The sequence below is a fragment of the Protomyctophum parallelum genome, assembly GCF_964188405.1.
Source record: "Protomyctophum parallelum genome assembly, chromosome: 10".
NCBI lineage: Eukaryota > Metazoa > Chordata > Actinopteri > Myctophiformes > Myctophidae > Protomyctophum > Protomyctophum parallelum.
The window spans coordinates 23,481,360-23,505,937 of NC_139704.1; the positions used below are offsets into that span (position 1 = coordinate 23,481,360).

At 43.2% G+C, this 24,578-nt stretch overlaps 2 protein-coding genes across 3 annotated transcripts; both read right to left on the reverse strand.

Annotated features, from left to right (window-relative positions):
* Positions 1–1,085: 1,085 nt before the first annotated feature.
* On the reverse strand, positions 1,086–8,168 carry arl11 (ADP-ribosylation factor-like 11; the record flags this gene model as incomplete). The annotated part of the gene is made up of 5 exons (XM_083774510.1): positions 7,999–8,168; positions 7,247–7,312; positions 6,846–6,961; positions 6,079–6,256; positions 1,086–1,214 (listed from the first exon to the last, which is right to left on the reverse strand). Exons 1-5 carry the CDS (start codon positions 8,038–8,040, stop codon positions 1,086–1,088), a joined length of 531 nt encoding a protein of 176 aa, XP_083630636.1. The 5' UTR covers positions 8,041–8,168.
* A 7,471-nt stretch (positions 8,169–15,639) lies between these two features.
* xylb (xylulokinase homolog (H. influenzae)) lies at positions 15,640–23,600 on the reverse strand. 2 transcript variants are annotated; one of them, XM_083774335.1, is made up of 19 exons: positions 23,419–23,600; positions 22,667–22,749; positions 22,429–22,498; positions 22,223–22,303; positions 21,958–22,044; positions 21,565–21,693; positions 21,209–21,274; positions 20,708–20,780; positions 20,223–20,341; positions 19,949–20,030; positions 19,758–19,798; positions 19,449–19,564; positions 18,905–19,020; positions 18,281–18,354; positions 17,977–18,073; positions 17,752–17,810; positions 17,159–17,246; positions 16,386–16,480; positions 15,640–16,256 (listed from the first exon to the last, which is right to left on the reverse strand). In XM_083774335.1, the coding sequence occupies exons 1-19, from the start codon at positions 23,470–23,472 to the stop codon at positions 16,188–16,190; spliced, it is 1,599 nt and encodes a 532-aa protein (XP_083630461.1). In that variant the 5' UTR covers positions 23,473–23,600; the 3' UTR covers positions 15,640–16,187. The 2 variants fall into 2 exon arrangements, with proteins under 2 accessions (XP_083630461.1, XP_083630462.1); XM_083774336.1 differs by lacking the exon at positions 22,429–22,498 and having other exon boundaries at positions 23,419–23,453.
* Positions 23,601–24,578: the final 978 nt, after the last annotated feature.

The following is a 24,578-nucleotide window of genomic DNA, read 5'->3' on the forward strand; positions in this document are numbered from 1 at the left end:
TCTAATAATAATGTGAAATATTGACTGAATCGTTATTACATTTTCAAAAGAGAATAGTGAAAATAGCAGCTCTGATTTTGCTTGACACCATGGTGTGACAAAGTGTTAAATAACACTAAACTAACTAAACTAAAATTGATTTGTCAATAATTCATGGAATGTAACGGCTCTGTACGTGGTCTGCTCTTTTCACCCCCTCTACACCAAATCTCTTCACAGAAAATAGCTGATCTAAATAATTCACGAACATTACATATAGCTGTCATTTATGGATTTGAAATAAGAATAGGCCTGTATAGGGTTTAAGATGTTAAAACCAGTTTACCAATAAATAAATAAAATGAAAAAGCAAAAAACGTAAGAAAAAAGATAACCTAAATCTTTGACCTCTGGCCCCTTTTCCATCGGGGTTGAAACAGTTCCGTTCTTTCTTCCCAACCAAATTAATTAGTTCAGCTCTTTGGAAGATGCAGTCTATGTGTTATAAACCATCATTTAAAAAAGAACGGAACCAAAGTTATTTAGGTGGAAAAGGTGCCTCAGTGGCATTTTTAACACCTTTGAAGTATTTGTATTTAAAATACATTAATGTAAGACTTATTTAAATGAGAATTCCATGCTAGAAGGCTTTCTAACTTTATTTGTAGTCGTTACGTCCCCACCAAAGAGTTCCAGGTGTTATTTTGCGCAAAAGTGCATTATTGGCTATTTCCCCTGATATAAGCCCTTAATGGGGGTTGGGTTTTTATGTTAATTCGCTTATTTCCATCGAAATAAGTAGTAAAGTGTGCCGTTTGGGATACCATTTCCATTATGAAGAGAGGATATATACAAAAAAAATGATTTTTGAGCGATGGAAATAAGCGAATTAGCACAACACCCCAATGCCCCATTCAATTCAATGCAATGCAATAAAATTAATTGAAGGCTTATGGTAGAGGAAATAGCCAATAATGCGCTTTTGCACAACATAACACCTGGACCTCTTTGGTGGGGACGTAACAACTACAAATAAAGGTAAGAAAGCCTTCTAGCATGGAATTCTCCTTTAAGGAGCCCTGGTTACGTGCTTGACCTCCTCTTCCTCAGCTCTTCTTGATGAGCTTGCTGACGGAGAGGAAGGCCTGCGTGAGGCCCAGGCCCTTCAGAGCGCTACACGCCTGGATCTCCCAGTGGCGGTTTTTGTAGCTCGGCAGATCCAGCTGTTTCGACACCTACAATTCACAATGTAGGCATTTAGGCCAGTGGTGGAAAAAGCACTACTCACATGTTTTACATAAGGTAAGTAAAAGTATCAATACCGCAATGTCAATAAAAAGTACAAAAGTATTGGTATCTAAACATACTTAAAGTACAAAAGTAAAAGTACTTATTATGCCGAATGTCCCGTTTCACAAGTTCAACATGTATACAAATCAGTTGATTGTACAAGCTCACAATGCGTCGCATCGCAACACATTGTGAGCTTGTAGATCTGCCATTTTCCAAAAGAAAAGAAAAGAAACACACACATTCCATCATTCTGTAATGCGTTTGTTTTGTCCTGTTAAACAGTTTCATTCTGTAATGCGTTTGTTTTGTCCTGTTAAACAGTTTCATTCTGTAATGTGTTTGTTTTGTCCTGTTAAACAGTTTCTGTGCTTTATCTCCTTTAGTTTTTGACAGCCCTCCTACTGTTTGCCCAGCTTTGTGTGTACCCCATAGTGATGATTTGATTGGCTGAGCACGGAATGTGATGTAGACTGGATGCGTTTTTCGGAAAAACTCTGCTAAAAATCCAAAAAATGCAGACACCTTTATTGTGTTGTTAAAATGGGTGCGAGTGGCCCAGGCCGTAGCGTAACGGTCTGGGCACCGGACTGGTAATCCAGTCGCAGTGTGCCGCGGGTTCGACTCCCGGACCCGACACGGCCTTTACTGCATGTCATCCCCCCATCTCTCTCCCGTTTCCTGTCAGCCTACTGTCTGTCCCTTCAAAAAATCAATAAAAGGCGTAAGCCGCAAAAAAATATCTTATAAAAAAAAAAAAAAAAAAAATGGGTGCGAGTTATTAACGTTTTAAGATTTTTGTTGTCGTTGGCTAAACAGGCAGGGAACATTTTCGCTGAAATGTCACTGTTGTGCAACACCGAGGATTGCGCAACAAGCAAATCTAGGCTGTGGAGCGATGCGGTTTTGATATCACTAATTTGACGGAGATTAATCAATCTCCGTCTCGGGCACATGACCATGCACTTGATGGTGATTTACGTCATGGGCCATTAAACTGTTAAATAGCTCTACCTGTATATGGAGTGTTTGTTCAGGAGTCAGGAGAGAGTATAAACAAGTGATAAACAAGTGAAATTGGAAGAGAGACAAAATTGACAGTTGACTCACAAAGTGGTCACTGTTTTTAGTACTGCGACAATGGCCCCCAGAAATTGGCATACCCCTACCGGAGGTAGGACCAAACACAACATAGTTTTTCCTCATCTCTAAGGCCTCCCATACATGAAATGGATTCTTGTATAAAAATATTTTACTGCAAAAGTGGTGAAATTGTTATTTAAAGTTATACACCTCAAACTAAAAATAAAGCCTGTCCGTCTGGGGGTTGAGGCACTTAAAGTCATGTAGATTCACAATGGAAGCTCTGAGAGGTTCAAAACTTGGCATACTTGAAGCCAGAACATACCTCTACATTCTAGAAAAGACTGAACGTCAATATCTGAATGTCAATATGAGATATAGTCATTTGAACACATACCTACAGTAGGTGGAATTGTACATCTATGTAGATGTCTTCTCTACTTTGTAGTGACTCTGGAATGGATTGTCATAGCTACACATATGAGGGCTTGTAGGAAAGGTGAGGTTCTACTGAATCCAGCAACTGAATCCTGAATCCAGCAATTATGTAAATGTAGCTTGCATAATCGTGGAGTTATGCCACAAAACATATATGGTGTCCCAAACGGGGGGAAATAAAACTAATGAAATCTACAGTATCACATTAGTTTTATTTTTACTTCACTTATCAAGGGTCGGAAAACATAAAAAATTCACTTGAGTAGAAGTCCCTAAAATGTATGAAATGTCTCAAACTTGAGAATTGAGAAATTGTGAACAAATAGATGCCGCTTCAACAATAGTACAGAGAAATATGCAAGCCTACAGTGGAACTACTAACTATTATTATGTTGCAGCACATGACCTGGATGTTCCCTCATCAAGCTCAAATCTCAATATTATCCTCATAAATATAAATAATCAAGTTATTAATTTCTGTTATTTGAGTTATTTGGTTACAGTCAATTTATACTACAGTATTTGGCTCCACCTATGTGCATCTTATGTGATCTTATATGTGAAGTGTATCGGAAATCGGGGCCGATCATGCCATTTTTAAATGATCAGATCGGGAGCACAAAAATGTGATTGGGACATCCCTAGTATCAATATGATATCCATATCATGATATTAGACTGGATATTGTCCGTGATTTGGGATATTGTACTATTGTGATATTGGAGGAGTTGCATAAAAATATAATTTTCGGATGGGGATAATGTTACTAAATGTTGCAGAGAGATGATGATGTTCATAAAACCATGGCTCTATATACAGACAATATGCTGCAGGAATGAGCAAGTTGCAAATGTTGCCTGCACCAGTCTCATCAAGAAGACTGAATAGGGTTGATACAACATTGTTTAACATACAAAGAGATTTTTCATTTTTGTGAAGGCCAGTACAAGACCAGAACATCTGACAGCCATTATGGCTGGTACTGGTATGTGTACCAGAGACTTAAGGTCCTTCATGCAGCATCAGAAAGGTTGATGAAGTTGTACATCATCTGCTCCTCTCGTATCCAGATCTGTTTGTGTACGATGACAAATATACAATATATAATACCGGCGGTAATATGCCGGGGCGGCAGTGCCTCAGGGATAGAGTGGCCAATAGAGCGGCTGGATGGAGAACCGTGAGGTTCGCAAGACACATTTTAGTGTGAACTAACAATATACCGGTAGTACTATATCATACCATATTCTCAGTTCGATCCAGGGCTCCCCCAGAGTTAGACTCTGAACCCCTAATTGATCCCGATGTGCAGGTCGGTGCCTTGTATGGTTTCCTCTGCCATCGGTGTGTGAATTAATGTGTGAATGTAATGCACAATCTATGTAAAGTGCTTTGGATAAAAGCTCTATATACTGTAAATGCACCAATTTCCATTTACGGTATATAAACTCCTTGACTGTTATGACATACTGAAGACACTGACTCTGAGGAAGAATACGATATTGTCTAAATACAAACCCTGGAAACATACAGCATTACAATTTGTAGAACATGGAAAGTCTGATGTTGCCTGCTCTAAAAGTGTGCCATGGGAAATGGGCACAATGAGTGTTGTACCCTATTCAGTCTTCTTGACGAGACGGCATGCTCTCACTCTGGTCTTACTGGAGTAGTTTTCTCAACATGATATATGATGAGGAGAGTATATTGAATTTGGGTTTGCCAGGGTTTTATGAACATCATCTCTCTGTTGAACAACAGTTAGTATGTGTTGAAGGTCTTCTGCCGTGGTCTTTATACATTATGGGTCTTGTTTCGTGTCTTTTTCTAACTGTTTAGCAAAGATGATACAAAGATTTGGATCCAATATTCCATTTTGGTAAAATTTTAAAGATTCACTTCAGAATTTTACAGTATCTATGTTGTGCATTGCGCGCACTATTTTTAGGCTATAGTATATGTGCAGTAACCATATTACAAGTGATACTAATTAAGTCAATTTTCCATTCTGGTGAAAGAGTGTCAGGGCAGGGTTCTGCTATTGTCAGTGTAGACTACTGGACAGGCAGTAGGCTCTGTTACACTAAAGATAACTAAATGCTAGGTCACTCTCCACTCCAGTCAGCTAAATAGCTACTTGATTTGATAATCTTTTCACATTCCAAAATATGTGAAATGATACCTGTCATTTTATGAAGAAAGCCACATACTGTAGGCAATAAGATGCAGGTGGAGCCAAATACTGTAGTATAACTTGACTGTAACCAAATAACTACAGAAATGAATAACTTGCTGTTATGAGGATAATATTGAGATTTGAGCTTGATGAGGGAACATCCAGGTGCTGCAATATAATAATAGTTAGTAGTTCCACTGTAGGCTTGCATATTTCTCTGTACTATTGTTGAAGCGGCATCTATTTGTTCACAATTTCTCATTTCTCAAGTTTGAGACATTTCATACATTTTAGGGACTTCTACTCAAGTTAATTCTTTATGTTTTCCCACCCTTGATAAGTGAAGTAAAAATAAAACTAATGTGATACTGTAGATTTTATTAGTTTTATTTCCACCCGTTTGGGACACCATATATGTTTTGTGGCATAACTCCACGATTATGCAAGCTCCATTTACAATTGGTATTGCTGGATTCAGTAGAACCTCACCTTTCCTAGAAGCCCTCATATGTGTTGCTATGACAATCCATTCCAGAGTCACTACAATGTAGAGAAGACATCTACATAGATGTACAATTCCGCCTACTGTAGGTATGTGTTCAAATGACTATATCTCAGACTATATCTCAGATATTGACATTCAGTCTTTTCTAGAATGTAGAGGTATGTTCTGGCTTCAAGTATGCCAAGTTTTGAACCTCTCAGAGCTTCCATTGTGAATCTACCAAGCTTTATTTTTAGTTTGAGGTGTATAACTTTAAATAACAATTTCACCACTTTTGCAGTAAAATATTTTTATACAAGAATCCATTTCCTTAGAGGTGAGGAAAAACTATGTTGTGTTTGGTCCTACCTCCGGTAGGGGTATCTCGAAAACTAAAGCACTTTTTGACTGTTTGTTGCAGGACTATTTTCCTTTATTTGCAGATGGGTTCTCAGATTGCCAAACAGCTGAGTCTGAAGGGACAGGGATAGGGGATACCCCGGTTACTGTGTGTGTGTGTGTGTGTGTGTGTGTGTGTGTATGTGTATGTGTATGTGTATGTGTATGTGTATGTGTATGTGTATGTGTATGTGTGTGTGCGTGCGTGTGTGTGTGCGCTGTGGTTCACCTCTCGTATGGTCATGGAGTTGGGCAGGTCTTTCTTGTTGGCCAGGACCATCAGAGGAACTCCTTTGAGGTTCTCATCGTTCAGGACTTTCTTCAGAGCTCTGTGAGCTTCAGGCATCCTGCCTGCGTCGCTGCAGTCCACCACAAACACCAGGGCCTTGCAGCCTTCCAGGTAGAACCTATATATACAAAATGTTTAATACCAGGTGGAAATGTAATCCGGTCTGGATTAATAATATCTGGATATGAGACACAAGTTGATAACTTTCTTCAGCCAAGCGTGGCCTCAAAATTAATGTTTACTTTAGGAACACTATCCACAAAGCTCAGGTCGGCCACACCATGAACTAGAGATGATTAGTCATAGTCATGCCTTTGTCTCATCACACCTGGACTTTTCCAATCCAGACCTCACACTACTCTGGAAACCAGACACCTCACTAACACTACTCTGGAAACCAGACACCTCACTAACGCTACTCTGGAAACCAGACACCTCACTAACACTGGTCAGGAATCCAGACACCTCACTAACACTAGTCAGGAAACCAGACACCTCAGTAACACTAGTCAGGAAACCAGACACCTCACTAACACTAGTCAGGAAACCAGACACCTCAGTAACACTAGTCAGGAAACCAGACACCTCAGTAACACTAGTCAGGAAACCAGACACCTCAGTAACACTAGTCAGGAAACCAGACACCTCAGTAACACTAGTCAGGAAACCAGACACCTCAGTAACACTAGTCAGGAAACCAGACAAACCTCCAGTTGGCTCTCATCCGGTCTTGTCCTCCAACATCCCAGATGGTCAGAGACGTTTTCTTATCCAGGTCCAGAGTCCCTATGTTGAACCCTATGGTAGGAGATGTATCCATCACCTGCACGCGCACACACACACACACACACACACACACACACACACACACACACACACACACACACACACACACACACACACACACACACACACACACACACACACACACACACACACACACACACACACACACACACACACACACACACACACACAATGTTTAAGATAATGTGCTTTCTTTTCAAATTTGATGACATGTGAATTTACGTCAATTCAAATTCAAAGTTAGTTTTTTTTCAGCTTGTTCCTCTTCCCTGCAATTAAAGTCTTGAGAACGAATGCTCACCTTCCCCGTCAGGAGTCGGGCCAGCAAGGTGGACTTCCCAGACGAGTCTAAACCCATCAGGATCACCTGGAGAAGCATGCACGGTTGTTTAATTGCAGAAGTTAAAGTAATGCATGTCATGTCTTAGGATGTGTGATGATGTTACAGTTACATTCATTGTACTGTACATGTCTATGTAATTGTCTCCTTCCTCATAACATGCGACCATCATCACAGTGGCTTCACAATCATCTCAAACAGCCTTTGCCTCCGGAGTCCAGACACACATGAGTCTAGCCGCAATTTGCAACAATAGATTCATCATAATGAGTTGCATTGCATTGTTCCAAGAATCAGGCACCGCTTTGCAGCTAACATGAGCCTAGCTATATTAGATTAATATTATCCACACTTGAGCCCTTGTATTCTGAGGGAATCATTGGCCAAAAAGAGCAGCCAACAAGGGTTTTTTAAGCAGTTAACAACCTGCATTATAGCATTATGCATATGAGCTGTTTGAATTTGTAAGACGTGTCATTGATTGATTGATTGACTGACTGACTGACTGACTTGGGTTGCAGTGTGATGGCTATCAGTGAAATTGAGGAGCACCTGGGCCTGGGTGCAGAAAAATGTGAGCCTCACACCCCTTTTAAAGCCTGTCCTTGCTATGTAACTGTTCACTATTCAAAAGTACAATATTCATAGTATAGTATCCAGAAAATACAAATAATCAAGCCAAGTACGGATAGTTATTAGTCTGATAGTCTCACCTGTGGAGGATGTTTGAAGGACTTAGAGAAGAAAAGGCCCATGGCAAGACTCTGCCCTCCTCACAAGGATAGGAGGATTATCTCTGTCCTAATTTTATTCTGACTCGATTGATCCTCCTTTCTGTAGGTACACACTGATCAACTCAACAGCTGTTATATCCTCCTCACTGCTTCTTCTTCATGGACGACTTATAGTTATGACAGAGAGAGAGAAAGCCCTCCTCACCACAGAAAAGAATGTTGACAAACCAGTTGCTGGGTCACATGACCTGGTTTCATTGGTGGAAAACTGCCATTTTGTGGCTCTGAGCCCAGCCCACACATATCTGTGAAGATACCTACACACACACACACACACACACACACAGAAGAATCACATGGAAGGGTAATTTCATGACTAGCTGGGAACTTCCTACACTCTCAAATTGTACTCTATCCAGTCACTCTAGTCTACACCAATATGGGAACCCACTAAGAATATGTCTTGAGAGATTACTTGACAGTGACACTGGTGTGTGTGTGTGTGTGTGTGTGTGTGTGTGTGTGTGTGTGTGTGTGTGTGTGTGTGTGTGTGTGTGTGTGTGTGTGTGTGTGTGTGTGTGTGCGTGCGTGTAAACCATGAAATCATAGTTTGAGGCTAAATTTAAATTACACGTTTATTTATTCTTTAGCCTAATGATTGTAATGCTTGAATAGAAAAAGCTACATCAGTGAAAAAATCCATTTTGTGAAGTTGATATGGAACCAAAGAATAGAAATCACGAGAATGTGGAATGACCTACCAAAACCCATTAAAGATTTCGACTCCCTACCAAAACTGAAAACTAATCTTAAAATTAAAATGAGCATTGTTTAACTAATTGAGCACCTCGATAGTAGTAGCATCCTCCAGACCCACTGAGTTTTCTTCCAATATAATGTATTATTATTATGTATAGCTGATTAATTGAGTACAATGGCATCAAAGGTGATCAAGAAAGTCAACCAAAGTTGCAGTCAAAAAAGCTTCAAAGGGTCTCTCCTATACCCAAAGACAGAGACACTGAAGGAGTAGCGAGCAAGCCAAAGTTAAGAGTGCCGTGATTCTTTTCCCCCCTAAAACATGATCATCGGGTAGGCTACTATGATTATACTAGTAAGATTTCTTTCAAAAAAGTGTACAGGAAGTGTTAAAAATTATGTTATTATGTGGCCACACCCACCACCAGTTCATTAAGTATACCTGGTTTTCACCTTAGCACCAACCACCATAACTTGAAGTCTCGCCCACAGCTGTGTTGTATGATAATAACTCAAAGGCTTTCGACGAAACCAAAAATACACAGGGAGGACATATTTGAATATTCTAGAAAAAGTACCAAAATCACGGCACTCCATCTTTAACAAATAAACTAGACTTGTATAGTTTCTCAGGAAGCAGCATTGGCTTGCTGTGACGTCATTCCTTGAATACAGCAAATGAAGGAATTGAGAAATGGTATTATGAATTGGGAGGGAAAATAAAAAAATCACACATGTGTGAAGTGAGCGGTGCTCTTACATCACGTGTATGCCGGCCAATCACAATTGGCATCCTCACTTTTCTGTCATTCCGGCCAATCACAATTGGCATCTTTAGTTTTCTGCCCTCACTTTCTATCCTCAATATGTACTTTGCTCAACCACTCAGCCAATCAAATCATTGCTAATACGCTATGATTCACACAAACACACAAAGCCAGGCATAGAAAAACATGAAAAAAACGTATGCGTGCGTGTGTAGGTGTAGAATGGCCTCATATATATATATATATATATATATATATATATATATGAGCCTATAACAAGTAAATTGAGACGAAAATAAAAAGGGAACTGCAAAAATAACTCACTGACAGGCATTTGGACCTGCACTTGCCTTTCATCTTTTTCCATGTTGAGGCAAACCTCACCACGGAAACATTATGATGTCTCTCGAGGACGTTCAGGTGGCGAGTCTTTAAACTGCTCGATGAAAACCACACCGGACGGAGCGTCAAGAGGACTGCCCGATACAGCTGGAGGACCTCCTGGAGGGCGGCCAGCCCCGGTCATGTCCACAGCGCAGGGACTGTTTACCCCGACTCTCCCTTCTCTCTTCCACTGCCCTCTCCCTATCCTCCACGTCCATCATCGCTTCCTTCACCTTCTTCTCCAACTCCTCCACTGCCTTCAGCCACTCGCTTGCCATGGTCTCCCACTGGTGAACCTGCTTCTCCCTGTCGCGAAGCACCTTCTCCCACAGCTCCAGCTTCATCTTCTTGTCTTCCACCGTCTTCTTCCTCTCCTCTACCTCTTTCTTCCTCACCTCTACCTCCTTCTTCCTCTCCTGCTCTGTCCTTTCTACCTTCTGCTTGATCTCCCTCCCCCATTCGGTGACCTTCCTCACCTTTACCTTTTTACACTCGTCTACCTTCCTCCTCACCACCTTCCTTTCCAGCTCTGGCACCTCCATTAGATTCTGCTCCCCCTGGGCCTCCGCTATGCCCAGGCTTTCCCCCTCCTCCACCTTCATTAGATCCTGCTCCTCCTGGGCCTCCCCTATGCCCAGGGGCACCTTCATTAGATTCTGCTCCCCCTGGGCCTCCCCTATGTCCAGGCTTTCCCCCTCCTCCATCTCCTCCACCATCTTCTCTTCCTCCGGACTAGCTTCCAGATCTTCAGGAGACGGGGAGAACATATCGATGGGTTGAGGCTCCCACAAGTGCAGGCTTTTGTTCTCCTCCACCTCCTCCTTATTCTGCTCTTGTGGTTTCGCTTCCAGCTCCTCCGGAGACAGGGAGAACATATTCATGGGTTCTGCGATTTGGGGATCCCACGTGGATAGGCTTTTCTTCTCCTCCTCCACCATCTTCTGTTCCACCTCCTTATTCTCTTCATATGGTTTTGATTCCAGCTCCTCCGTGGACAAGGAGGTGAACATGTCAATAGGCTCTTCTACATGGAGCTCCTTCATGGGCAGACTTTCCTTCTCCGCCGCCACAGCCTCCAGTTCCTCCTCATTCTCCTCCTTTGGCTTTGCTTCCAGCTGCTCATCAGTAGACATGAATAACATGGAGAACATATTGATGGGCTTTGCTAAATGGGGCTCCCATACGGAGGGGCTTTTCTTCTCTTCCTCCGCCACAGCCTTGTGGTCCTCCCCTGGAGGAACCAGAGAACACTGCTCCTCTGGTTTATGATCAAGCTCCCCAGGAGACAAGAAAAAGGCAAACATACTGATGGGCTCGGCTAAGTGGGGCTCCCATGCAGGCAGGCTTTTCCTCTGCACTATGATCTCCCGTTCCTCATCTGCCTTCTCATTCTCTTCCTCTGCTTCTGTCTCCAACTCCTCAGGAGGCTGGAAGAAGAAGGAGAACATATTGATTGGCTCTGATAAGTGGGGCTCCCAAGCTGACAGGCTTTCCTTCTCCTTCCCCTCCATCACCAAATTATGTTCCTCCGCCTCCTTATTCTTCTCAGGTTTCGCTTCCAGTTCCTCGGAAGACTGGAAGAAATTATTAATGGGCTCTGTAAAGCGGGGCTCCCATGCGGGCAGGTTTTTATTCTTTTTATTCTCTTTCTCCACTCCCGTCCTACATTTCTGCTCTAACTCCCTGTTCTTCTCTGGTTTGGCTTCCAGCTGCTCATCAGACAAGCAGAAGGACACATTAATGGGCTCTGCTAAGTAAGGATCTGCTAAGTGGGGCTCCCATGCGGACAGGCCTCTGCCTTCCACCTTCATCTCCTTTACCAACTCCTTCTTACCGTCCTCCACCCTATTCTCCTCTGGATCCCTCTCTTGTTCCTTCGTATTTGACTGCTTTGTATCCTCTACCCTCTTCTGGTGCTTTACCTCTGTCCCCACAACCTCTTTGACCACTTGCTCTGGACAACCCTGTGGAGCTTTATAAACGTTGTGGCCCAGAGCTGGGTTGACGGGGTGGTTGCCGATCTTGCTGGCAGCGTAGATGTCAGGGGACATACGCTGCTTTCGAGAAGACCTGGGAATGTCCCGATCTTCCATGTGTCGTCTGGAGGTTTGTCCCATGTGTGGCTTCCATGCAGATGTGTGCATATCTTCAGGAGTTCTCGCTGTTGAATTCTCTATATGCTTTTCCTCTTCTGTCTTCTCATATACTCTCCAGTCCTGCTCCTTCTGCTTTCCAGTTTTCACCTCGTCTACTTTCCTCTCATGTTCCTTCTGCGTCTCCTTCTCCTCTTTGGACCCATCCGGCACCACGTCCTGCTCTCTCTTAACCCTTCTCTTCTTCTTCTTGTTCTTATAATACTCTTCTATCATCTTTTCAATCTCCGTTTTCTCCTCCTGTACTTTGCAATCCTGCTCCTCTAGTTTCTCCGTCCCCATCACCTCCACCTTGGTTGCAAGGCCGGGCCAATCCTGTGGAGCCGTATGCACGTCGTGGCCCTGAGTTGGTGGCCGGACGGGGCGGTTTCCGATCTCTCCGGCAGCATCGGCTTCCGGGGACGGACGCTGCTTTGGAGAAAACCTGGGGATGTCCTGACCCTCCGTGCATCCCCTAAAGGTCTGCCCTGTGTGCCACATAGATTTCTGTTTCATGTTTTCATGCGTTCTCATTGTTGATATCCGTTTTTCCTCCTCTGGCTTTTCTTTTACTTTGATCCTCGCCTTCTGCACCTCCATTTTATCATCCACATTCCTCTCGTGCTCTCTCTGCTTGTCCCTTTTGTCTGCCACCTGCTCTTTATCTTTGTTCCCTTCCTGTAGCGCAGTCTCTTCTCTCTCCGGCCCCCCGTTACAATAATCATCCTTCATCTGCTTTTCCTCCTCTTTTCTATCATGGTGTACTTTTCTCTCCTTCCGGTTCTCCACTCCCATCTTGGATAACAGCTCGGGACAATCTAGTGGAGCTGTATGCACATTGTGGGCCTGAGCTGGCGGGGCTTCAGATTCCATATGCATGGTTCTTTGGGAACTGCCTGTGTTCTTAAAGTTATCCTCTGTGCCAGGTATCATCTGAGTTGTAATGCCAGTTATCTCAAAAGATTGTGTATGAGCATTGCCATCGTACAGTGAGTTAGAAAGGTTCCCTAAGTGTGCAAGTAATTTCTCTAAAGTAGAATAGTAAAGCACCACGGCTTTTCCATTAGCATCTTCAGTGGCCTGTTTGTTACGTGGGTTTGGATCAAATACAGCAAACCAATTGTCTTTCTGAATGACAGCACATGTATTTTCACCAAATGTTACAAGACAAGCTTCGAAATTCAACAAAGCGTTCTGAAGTGCCTCATCGAAAGCCATCGATGATATTTCTTCATCATGATGCTCGACCTTAATCTTTCCAAGAAAGGAATTTCCTATGTGGACTGAAAATGTACCTTTCCTGGTCTTATACGTATCTGGCAATTCAGATATCACAATGTATCCAGTATTGCTCTTTATCTTATGTTTACTGAGCATTTCATTATAGAATGTTGTTCCCTCATCTAAAACATTATCAATATCATTTGTTGTCCATGTGAGAATATTCTTCATCTTACTCATCATAATTGCTGCCAAACTATTAGCAACACAGTGTTTGCCCGCATGACTTCTATAGTGCTTGTGTAATCGATGTGAGCATTGTACAGGTGGTTGATTAAAATCTTCGGCGTTGTATTTTTTCACCCTAATCTGCTTCTTAACGTACTCTATCTGCTTTTCCTCCTCTGCTTTCTCCTCCTGTACTTTGCTATCCTGTTTCTCCGTCCCCATGCCTTCCACTTTGGCCGCCAGCTCTGGACAATCCTGCGAGGCTGCGTGCACATTGTGGCTGTGAGCCGGCCGGGCGGGCCGGTTACCGATCTCTCCGACAGCGTAGGGGTCGGAGTACAGACGCTGTTTCGGAGAGAACCTGGGAATGGGCTGATCCTCCATGTGCTCCCTGAAGGTCTGTCCCGTGTGAGGCTTCCATGCTAATTCCCATGCAGATACCGGTATTTGTTTCAAGTCTTCAGATTTCCTCATTATCGAGGAAATCCGAGGAAATGATCTTACTCTCGTCTGCTCTCTGTTGTAGCGTACCTATGACTAATGAATGTCTAACTAACGAACATCGACTGTTAATGATTTGGCTGTGCTGTTCTGCTGGCTTGCTATATATGCACAGCCGCAGTGACGTATGATTCATACGTCACGGGAAGACAGGTCAGCATTATGACTGTAAGTAAGCCATTGCCAAGCCATGAGGCCCATAGGGCAGCTTGTCCACCCCCTGGACATGACGCTAGTACAGTATGTCGCAGGGACTTAACCCCAATCCAACCCTTGAGTGCTAAGCAGGGAGGCATTAGGTCCCATTTTTCAGAGTCTTTGGTATGACCCGGACCCAGACACTCAAACCACAAGGCCACTGAGATGGCATTACGAATGCCATGCATTATTGTATTATGAAAAAACAACAATACAAAGATAAGTGCTATTTTAAAAGAAATAACAGGTTAAAGGAGAATTTCGGACTAGAAGGCTTTCTTACCTTTATTTGTAGTTGTTACGTCCCCACCAAAGAGGTCCACGTGTTATTTTGTGCAAAAGTGCATTATTGGCTATTTCCCCTACCATAAGCACTCAATGGGGGTTGGGTTTTTGTTCTAATTTGCTTATTTCCATCAAAATAAGTGTGCCGCTTGGGATACTATTTACATTATGATTATTTACATTATTGATTTTTGAGCGATGGAAATAAGCGAATTAGCACAAAACCCCAAATTAAATTAAATTCATTGAGGGGCCATTATGGTAGGGGAAATAGCAGAGACATCTTAACTCGTCTCGACCTCAGCTGAGAAGAAATAGCCTGAAGAGGTAGGTTTTGAAGAACGGGAAGGGGCAGCAACAGAGAGCAACAGGGCCCTAAAAATGTGTTATTAGCCAGATTTAGCTACTATACACCTGTGAACTTCCCCTGCAAACTGCTAACCTTGCAGCCGAGAATGCAGCTGCAAGAGATGGTTTGCGAGGGATATGGGAGCACTTGTTTTCCTTACAAGGCCGAAGTCCCTCGGTTACTCGCGAAGCCCTGCATGGCAGGGGCTTAAGGAAAGCATTACCCTTCAATCATTCAGCTACAGATACTCTGGGATCACAGTAAAAACAAATAATGCACCTGTTATTGATAGGCTGATCTAAAGAGTTGATTATAGTGTCCACAGACGACAGAGATAACATTTAATATTGATATTTCATATCATTATGAGTATTGAGTTCACTTGCCTTATTTCCTTCCAACAGTCTCCTAATAGGTGGGTGCTGTCTGGCAGCAAGATCTTGCGGACGTCCTCGCGAGTGTGTTGACAGGAAAGGTCGATAACAAAGTTTCTCCTGATTTGTCACTCTGAAAAAGGCCATTTTAGTATCAGAATGTTGGGGAAAATAATCGTTCTTAAGTTCACGTTCACCTTTCCATTGGAATTAAACAGGGAACAATAGACTCCAACCTGCTTCCAGTCATGCAGAAATGGGAAGTGAACGCCAATTGGGCTGTCTTTGTTTTTGTCTTGGACTTGATGGGGGACATACTTCCACTTCCAGTTCAAGTTAGTTTAGACTAGAGGAGCGAGGACAGAGCATGTTGAATAAAAACTGAACTCACACATCCAAGTTATGTGCAATTGTTTCAAATTTTAATAACAAAATATTGGCATTACCATGCAGGGTCAGTTGGAGTTAACTAAATACTGACATTATATTTATGAATGAATGATGAATGAATTCATTCATTGATTCAATCAATTAATTAGTTTGTTTGTTCTTTCATTCATTGACAGGGTGATATGCTGAACCCAGGTCAGTCTCCGTTCACAGAAACTCATCCTTCACTTTATTTTTTATTTTACTGAGATTATTGTTACTGAGATCCAGTATAATCACCTGAGGCCGATTCTAAAAATGCCTTATAAATCCTGACAAGGGGTTCCTGTCTTGAAAGGTAATAACACCTAAAGGTTTCCCCATCCTAAATGGGATAAACAACATTCAACTAATGCAATGATTTTAGTCAGTTGGCAATTTACAAACAGTACAAGTATGAAGGTATACTAGTATATCAATAGTTTATATTATAATTAATGTTTATTAATCATTATTGTGAGATTGTCGACGTGTTTCTAGGCGAAGCCTTCTTCTACCGTCCAATCAGGTCGTTCTAAGAGCACCGATTGGTGGATGTGGTCTAGGGGCGGGACATTTGGAGAACTCTCTCCTCCAATCGGGCGTAGCGTTTCAACATCCCATCAACCACCTGGAACACACGCACACACAGAGATCTGCTGTTATTGCTGAATTGTCTGTGCATTGTGACATGTGGTTAATGTTATGTGACACTTTGTATGTGTGTGTGTGTGCGCACTGCGCGCACGTGCGTGTGTACCTGTTGTGCGCCAGGCTTTGGGGTGGCAGCAAGTTGTGGTTCTGCAGCGTTCCGTACGACATCAGAGAATGACGCACCTGACTGTGCACGCACACCTTCACACACGCACACGCACACGCGCACACACACACACACACACACACACACACACACAGTTGGAGTTTAACAGCGCCACCTGGTGGTCACCAGTTCACCAGGTCACGAAGACACATTTTAGTTGACGATTAATTGTCACTCAAATAATTGTGATTTAATTGTGTTTTTGCCGTTGAACATTGGACAACATATGAATAAATAATTAATTTCTGATTGCCTTAATTTACTAAGAAATTACCGGTAATATTATAAATATTATTATTAATATTTAAGAATTTTATACAAACAAATAGCGGAAATAGGCCTCATCTGCGATTTCTGCATTTTAAATTTTGACGATTCTGAAAAGATAATTGTGATTATCTGAAATAATTGCGATTAGACGAGTATGTAATAATTGTGCCATCCCTACGTGCATGGCACAGCCCAGACAGGCTGATCTGAGTTCAGATCTTACCGTGCATGGCTCCGTAGGCACAGTACAGAAAGGCTGATCTGAGTTCAGATCTTACCGTGCATGGCTCCGTAGGCACAGCACAGAAAGGCTGATCTGAGTTCAGATCTTACCGTGCATGGCTCCGTAGGCACAGCACAGAAAGGGTGATCTGAGTTCAGATCTCACCGTGCATGGCTCCGTAGGCTCAGCACAGAAAGGGTGATCTGAGTTCAGATCTTACCGTGCATGGCTCTGTAGGCACAGCCCAGACAGGCAGAGTTGGAGACGTCTATACAGTAGACTGGAGCGTTGAACACGTCTGATAGAACCTGGAGAGAGAAAGAAGAGGAGTTACCATCTCATAGCTGTAGGCAGTGTTCCATGTATGAGTGTGTTCAGGCATGATGAAGTAGCCGAGAGAGCCAGATGAAGCAGATGAGCGAGGGTGACACCTTTCTGGAACACACTCAAGTCATTTCCCCAAATCCAAGGTGCCAAAAGTCAACTCTGAACTTGGTAGATCGATCTGTGTTTAGCTTCAGTGGCCCCAAAACCTGGAATGACCTGCAGACTACATTGAGATTAACCACTTTGGTATGCTTGAGTCGTTTTATAACCTTGGTGGCATTACTGCAACAAAAGTATGCCTGATCAACAAACTATACTCTTAATAACTCTGTAACGATCATGTTATTTGATGTAGTCTGGAAGCCATTTCTTGTCATCATTTCAGCTCGTGTCCAATGGTATGACTTTGCCTGCTCAGGGAAACCTCTGACTATCTGTGTTAAAAGCAGTTGATGCCCTTCTACTAATGCATGCACGCACACTCACCTGCAGAATTTCTTTGTTGGATGAAGCCCCTCCCGTCGCCAGAACTCTTGTACCAGGAACTAAACACACACACACACACACACACACACACACACACACACACACACACACACACAATAAGCGTGTGTGACTATAGCCAGGTGTACAGTACATATCTGCCCTGTGTGTGTGTGTGTGTGTGTGTGTGTGTGTGTGTGTGTGTGTGTGTGTGTACATTTGTCTTACGTATCTTGTATCCCAGGCTCTCAGCATGAAGTCTCTTAGACAGAAACTGTCCCTCCACCAACGCCCTGACCTCCTGCTGGGAGCCGAAACATGACACCTGACAGACAGACAGAGAGATAGATAGACCGACGACAGACATTAAAAGGTACGAAAAAAAAATCGCTGGCACTGAGTGAATTAATAAAGTACTCAATCAATCAATGAAAACTCCTGGTGGGTGCTACATGTGTGAAAGGCCAACACCAACACAGGACATTCCACGGACATTCTCCAGAGTTCACGTCAGTTCTCTAGCAGTACACACCTGGTTGTCGTGGGCATCGAACCTGTGCAGACCAACAGCAGCGGGCGTTATCTCCACCACGTCATAATAAAACCCTGCAAACATATCAACCAATCACAATCAACCATAAAAGCCTGGGTACCGAGGCTACTTGTTAAAAGTCTGGGTACCGAGGCTACTTGTTAAAAGTCTGGGTACAGAGGCTACTTGTTAAAAGTCTGGGTACAGAGGCTACTTGTTAAAAGTCTGGGTACCGAGGCTACTTGTTAAAAGTCTGGGTACCGAGGCTACTTGTTAAAAGTCTGGGTACCGAGGCTACTTGTTAAAAGTCTGGGTACAGAGGCTACTTGTTAAAAGTCTGGGTACCGAGGCTACTTGTTAAAAGTCTGGGTACCGAGGCTACTTGTTAAAAGTCTGGGTACAGAGGCTACTTGTTAAAAGTCTGGGTACCGAGGCTACTTGTTAAAAGTCTGGGTACCGAGGCTACTTGTTAAAAGTCTGGGTACAGAGGCTACTTGTTAAAAGTCTGGGTAATGAGGCATTCATTTAGGGAAAAAAAAAAAAAAAATGGAGATACAAGGTTTCTGCCCAACAGCGACAAATTGTGACATGTCAATTATTATATTATGTGATAATGCGACCGACCTATGTTGCCATAGTTTCCGAGGGGCGTATCTCTCAGGGAGGCGGAGAATACTTCCCATGATCCTTTGGCACACTCGTTCCTGATTCGTTCTCTGGTCAACGAGCCGTTCTTAAAACTGGAAGATAGCACACACACACAAATTGATCAGTGCAGGAGCCGATACGCATTTTCAGTCAAAATATCTAAGATTAACAGTAACACAAACAAACTACAAAACAAAATGACCTTTGAATGCATTTAAGAATATTTATCCAAAAAGCAACGTAGATGAAGCAACATATTTGTTGTTTTTGTCTGTCAAAACACTGATAATCCATCATTATAAAAAACATGAATATCGAGGCCGATAATCGGTGGTTGCCGGTCTATTCCTATTATCTGTGTGTGTGCGCCATGTATTTGTGACAGTCCACTGTGTGTGTGTGTGTGTGTGTGTGCAACTGTGCACGTGTGTGCGTGCCACACTAAAGCCATGGATTTGTGACAGACTGACAGTCCACTGGGTGTGCGTGTGTGCGTGCATGCGTGCGTGTGTGCGTATACCACAGTAAAGCCATGTATTTGTGACAGTCCACTGGGTTGGTGAAGACGTGTCCTTCAAGAGACGGACGCGGATCCTCAACCCACAGGAAGACTGTGTCACTGGTTCCTAGAGACACCTGCACGCACGCACACACACACACACACACACACACACACACACACACACACACACACACACACACACACACACACACACACACACACACACACACACACACACACACACACACACACACACACTTGAATATTGAATTGAATATGAGTCAGAAATGTAAACATCACAAGGTAGACTTGAGAGTTTTCACTCACGGCAATATCTCCTTCCTGTAGTCTCATACCTGCTAGAGATGCTGACACACACACACGCACACGCACACACACACAGATAAATGGTACCAAATCATTAAAATGAAAGAAAATACAGAAAATCTATCTTTTTTTAATGAACCTTCATGACACGCACGCGTGCACACACACAGCGACCCCCTGTTGTTCCTTACCTGGATTGTCTCCAGTGAAGGCCACAACCTGACAGTCTTCATGGAAACCATACCGAGAAACCAAATAGGATGAGACTCCACCCTGTGGACAAAACAACACACTGCATCACAGTTTATTAAGCCATTGCCAGTGCACTTTCTATATCAGGGGTCTTCAACAGGGGGTCCGGGACGCCTAGGTGTTCCTCAGAGTTACTACACAGAGGCCTCCAAATCTTTGTGTGATAGGATTTCTTTTTTGAGAGGTGCACGCACGCACACACACAGTACTTACGAGCACTGCAGTGGTTGGCTGAGGGTTTCCCAGCAGTGTTTGGAGGTGAGGAGACGTGTTCTCCATACACACTTCAGACCAGCTCAGACTGTGAATGTCCAACAGATTCATGGCTGAACCTGAACACGCACACGCACACGCACACGCACGTCTATATACTGTTGCCAAGTCACAAGTCAGAGTGTAAATATTGATAATTATCCATTATAGAAAGATGACTTGTTAGCTGATTAGTTAGTTAATGAACTAACATTTGTCACTATTTTCACAATTTAACGACCAAAAATAGATTGTCTGATAGTGACAGACAGACATACAGTCTGATAGTGACAGACAGACATACAGTCTGATAGTGACAGACAGACATACAGTCTGATAGAGTGACAGACAGACATACCAGACCAGACCAGACCAGACCAGACCAGACCAGACCAGACCAGACCAGACCAGACAGACAGACAGACAGACAGACAGACAGACTTTACCATCACTGTAGTCGATAGCCGCATATTCACCCAGGAAGAGAGATGCAGCAAAACTGCTGACCAATGAAATCCTCTGAAAACACAAACACACGTTTGTATTAAAGAAAAGCGGCTTCCAATCATATGCACCTGTGACCCTGAGTTCCTGCTTCTGGGCCGTTTTAAAAGGCTGTTTTCTCTGAATTGAGGCGGCGTCCGCAGTAATTGAACACAACGCAGCCGTTCTGGGGTCATTTCTGATGTCATGCTGTGTCGAGGTTACAACATTAACGCTGACGAAAACAAATCACCTTTTAGACAGACGCAGTGACTAATGGCGGATTTGAGAAAGAATGAATGAATGGATCGCAGTGCAATTTCTCCTGTGAGGAACAGGAAATTATTGTTCTCGCAATGTCTACTTCTCACATTCTACTATACTTGTGTGTGAGATGAGACTGCATGGTGACAGTGTCTGTATGCATGTACTTTACACACACACACACACGCACACACACACACCTCAGTGTCTTCATACTGCTGTGGTCTGGTCTGGTAGAACTTAGAGATCTGGTTCCCTGTAAAACGCTGGGGAGAGAGAGAGAGAGAGAGAGAGAGAGAGAGAGAGAGAGTCATACAATGTAAGTACAGAGTTCTCAACGGGCCTGAAAATTAAGGCCCGGCTCTAAGTTGTACGGCCCGACTAATTAGCATACATTTTAGGCCTGGCCCAGCCCTAAAACGTCAGGTCGGGTCGGGTTTGGGCAGAATTTGAGGGAGTAAAAGCTAAACGCCAGCCAGAACCATCTTCATAGATAGAGAGAGAGAGAGAGAGAGAGAGAGAGAGACAGAGAGAGAGATAGAGAATGACATGTCACCTCATAAGCTCTGGATCCTGTGACGTCAGCGAGTCTCTGAGCTCCTCCTACTGACGACTCTAGGTACTGACACTGCTGAGTTGTACTGGAGTCCATCCATACTGGACTGTCAGAGACAGAGAAGCTAGACTAAACACATGTACGTACGCACACACGCACACGCAACACACACACACACACACACACACACACACACACACACACACACACACACACACACACACACACACACACAGTTTGTATTACTATACTTGTGAGGAAATGTTTTAATACATATTTGATTTGTTTTTCCAGAAAACTTATGTCAGGAGGAATTTTCAGAATGGCCCTCAGCCTGTATACCCAAGGTTGCTTTACATTAAAGGAAGGAACCAACAACAACAGTATAACTACCTGTAGTATTTGATGCAGGGGTTTCTCTGGATCCAGTTGTCTGAGGGTCTCACAAGCGCCTCTCCTCCAATACACACTACCATGTTGCTGCACGCACGCACACACGCACACACACACACACACACACACACACACACACACACACACGCATGCACGCACGCACACGCACGTTTATTTAGTGAAATCAATAAATAAAGTTGTATCTAATGGCTTATTAAAATGATGTGCTTGAAGGGGGGGGGGGGGGGGGGCGCGTGTCTCTCACCTGTCCACTTCCTGAGAGAGCCCTGACACGTGAGAAGTCAAACCCCACCCCCTTCATCTTGTCCAATAGCAGGTCTAGGGCCTGACGACACACACAAGCAGACCAATCAGGGATCAGACAAACAGGACATGGAGGTCAAAAGGTTAAACTGTCTGTCTGCTGATTCACTGTGACTATAGCGCTGTGTGCGTGTGTGTGTGTGTTACCTTAACCCACATCAGTACAGGAGAGGTGACTGTTAGTCTGTCATCATGAATATGAACTCCTCCCTCAGTCCTAGAGAGAGAGAGAGACAGAGACAGAGACAGACAGTTATGCCAGAACGACAAAAAGTGTCGGAAAAAACAAAACAAAACAAAACAAAAACAAATATAATAGGGTGTCTACCCACATCCTGCTTGGGCCCATAATAATAATAATAATAATAAGATACTAGTATGTTACCTGAACTCAGGCAGTTCGCTGTCAAAGTGGACATTGTTCTGATGAATCACATTGAGGTTTCCATCCATGGCCACCACCTTTAACTGCAACACGCACGTGCGCGCGCGCACACACACACACACACACACACAAACACACACACACACACACACACACACACACACTTGTTAAACAACACAATACAATAAATCATCTAAACAACACAACAGATAACCTTCACAGACAACAGTTGAATGTGTGGTATCCATGAAAAAGTGAAAGTGTTATTATAGGCCCTATTGATTCACACAAAGCTGTTAAAGCTGCAGCTTGTAAACAACAACAACAACAACAAATTGATTGTAACCAACATGTTAACATTACAGTAATAAACATAATGAACGTGTATGTGTCAACACTATAAACTTATAAACTGTTTTCTTCATAAGAAGGACCCAGATGTAAACAAGTCTTAGCTCTGGTCCATTAGTGCTTTTCCTGGTTTTATGTAGCAGTTATTTGTATTGACCTGTACTTTCGTTGAAATTTTAATTGAAATGTACCCAGTCTACATACTGTGAATAAAAATGTCCAATCAATCAATCAAACTCTTTTTCACGTTGCAGGACCTTTCTCCCCCCTTGGTGTGCGTCATGCGCGCGCCTTTACGCGCGTGACGCGCCTTCTAAAAAAATAACCCAACTGTGATTAATTAGCGACGCGTTTATGATGATAAAAATAATAATCATAATCATAATATTAAAGCGTTATACCTGCTGGGTGCTGAAATCCAACCCCAGGAACACTGCAGTGTCTGCGGAAGCCATGATGCTGCACTCTGGACTCTGGGCTGCTGGTCATAGAACCTTTAGATCGAGGCGTTCATTCATTCATTTACATATTTTTAAAGTTGTTTTCTGAATCCATCAATACTTTTACGCCACAGACAGGGCTGTTGATTTGTAGCGGTGTAACCCCAATCACAGTCCGGCAAAACATTTACAAAGTTATGTGGTTCCTTCCTTCGGATACTTCCTTCCGATGAAATCCTTGAAGTTGAGGCAAAGTCGGAAAATAATAAAATATAATAAAATACAAATTCAGTTGAGTTTGTCGTTGTGCGCGGCTTGTGCCAGTAGAAAACTATTTGGAAATTAAATTATGGCATTATTGTGGTGTCTCTCCTTCACGCGGTTATTTGACCTCTATAGATGTGCAAAATTGCAAAATTACGTTTTACTGTCATAATCTGAAAATAAACAGAAGCATTATATAATGATATGCAGTAGGTGGCGCCAGAACTGCACCATGGGAATGCACCATGTTGGTTTCAAACGTGTGATCCACTGAGCCAGTTATACTTTCTGCAGTTCAACACTTCAAAGGTCGTCCTCCTCAGCAGCAGGCCGGGGGTTGTTCATCAGTTCATGTTTACTCTGTAGAAATGTTTAAGATCCAAAGGTCACAATAATAAGGTTGTCCGTGTCTCTGCTGCTTCCAGGAAACAGTGTATTACACAGTCAGATCCTATACAGCAGTGGTTAACAAAGTGGGGTCCGGTGACCCCCAGGGGTCCTTGAGGGAGTCCCAGGGGGTCCCCAGCTAAATGATAGTTTGTAAACAAATGGACCCTTATGGATCATGGTTCTATAACTCTGAGAGTGTACAAATGTACACTCTCAGAGGGGGGTCCCAGAGATAAGTAAGCCTTGCAGAGCAATGAGGCCCATAGGGCAGGAGCTTATCTCCTGTTTCTTTAGCGTGAGGCAGCTTGATGTACAAGTACACCCCCCGGACATGACGCTATATGTCACAGGGATTTACCCCCAATCCAACCCTTGATGCTGAGTGCCAAGCAGGGATGCATTGGGTCCCATTTTTATAGTCTTTGGTATGACCCGGCCGGGGATCGAACCCCGACCTACCAGACTCA

Bases quoted from the DNA above. Each gene is read 5' to 3' on its own strand.
- xylb (XM_083774335.1), bottom strand. From the start codon at position 23,472: ATGGCTTCCGCAGACACTGCAGTGTTCCTGGGGTTGGATTTCAGCACC. The intron at 20,031-20,222 runs GTAAGTACTGTG...TTTTGTCCACAG, and splicing joins AGCCAACCACTGCAGTGCTC to GGTGGAGTCTCATCCTATTT. The intron at 17,247-17,751 runs GTGAGTGTGCGT...TTCTCTCTCCAG, and splicing joins CCAACAAAGAAATTCTGCAG to GTTCTATCAGACGTGTTCAA.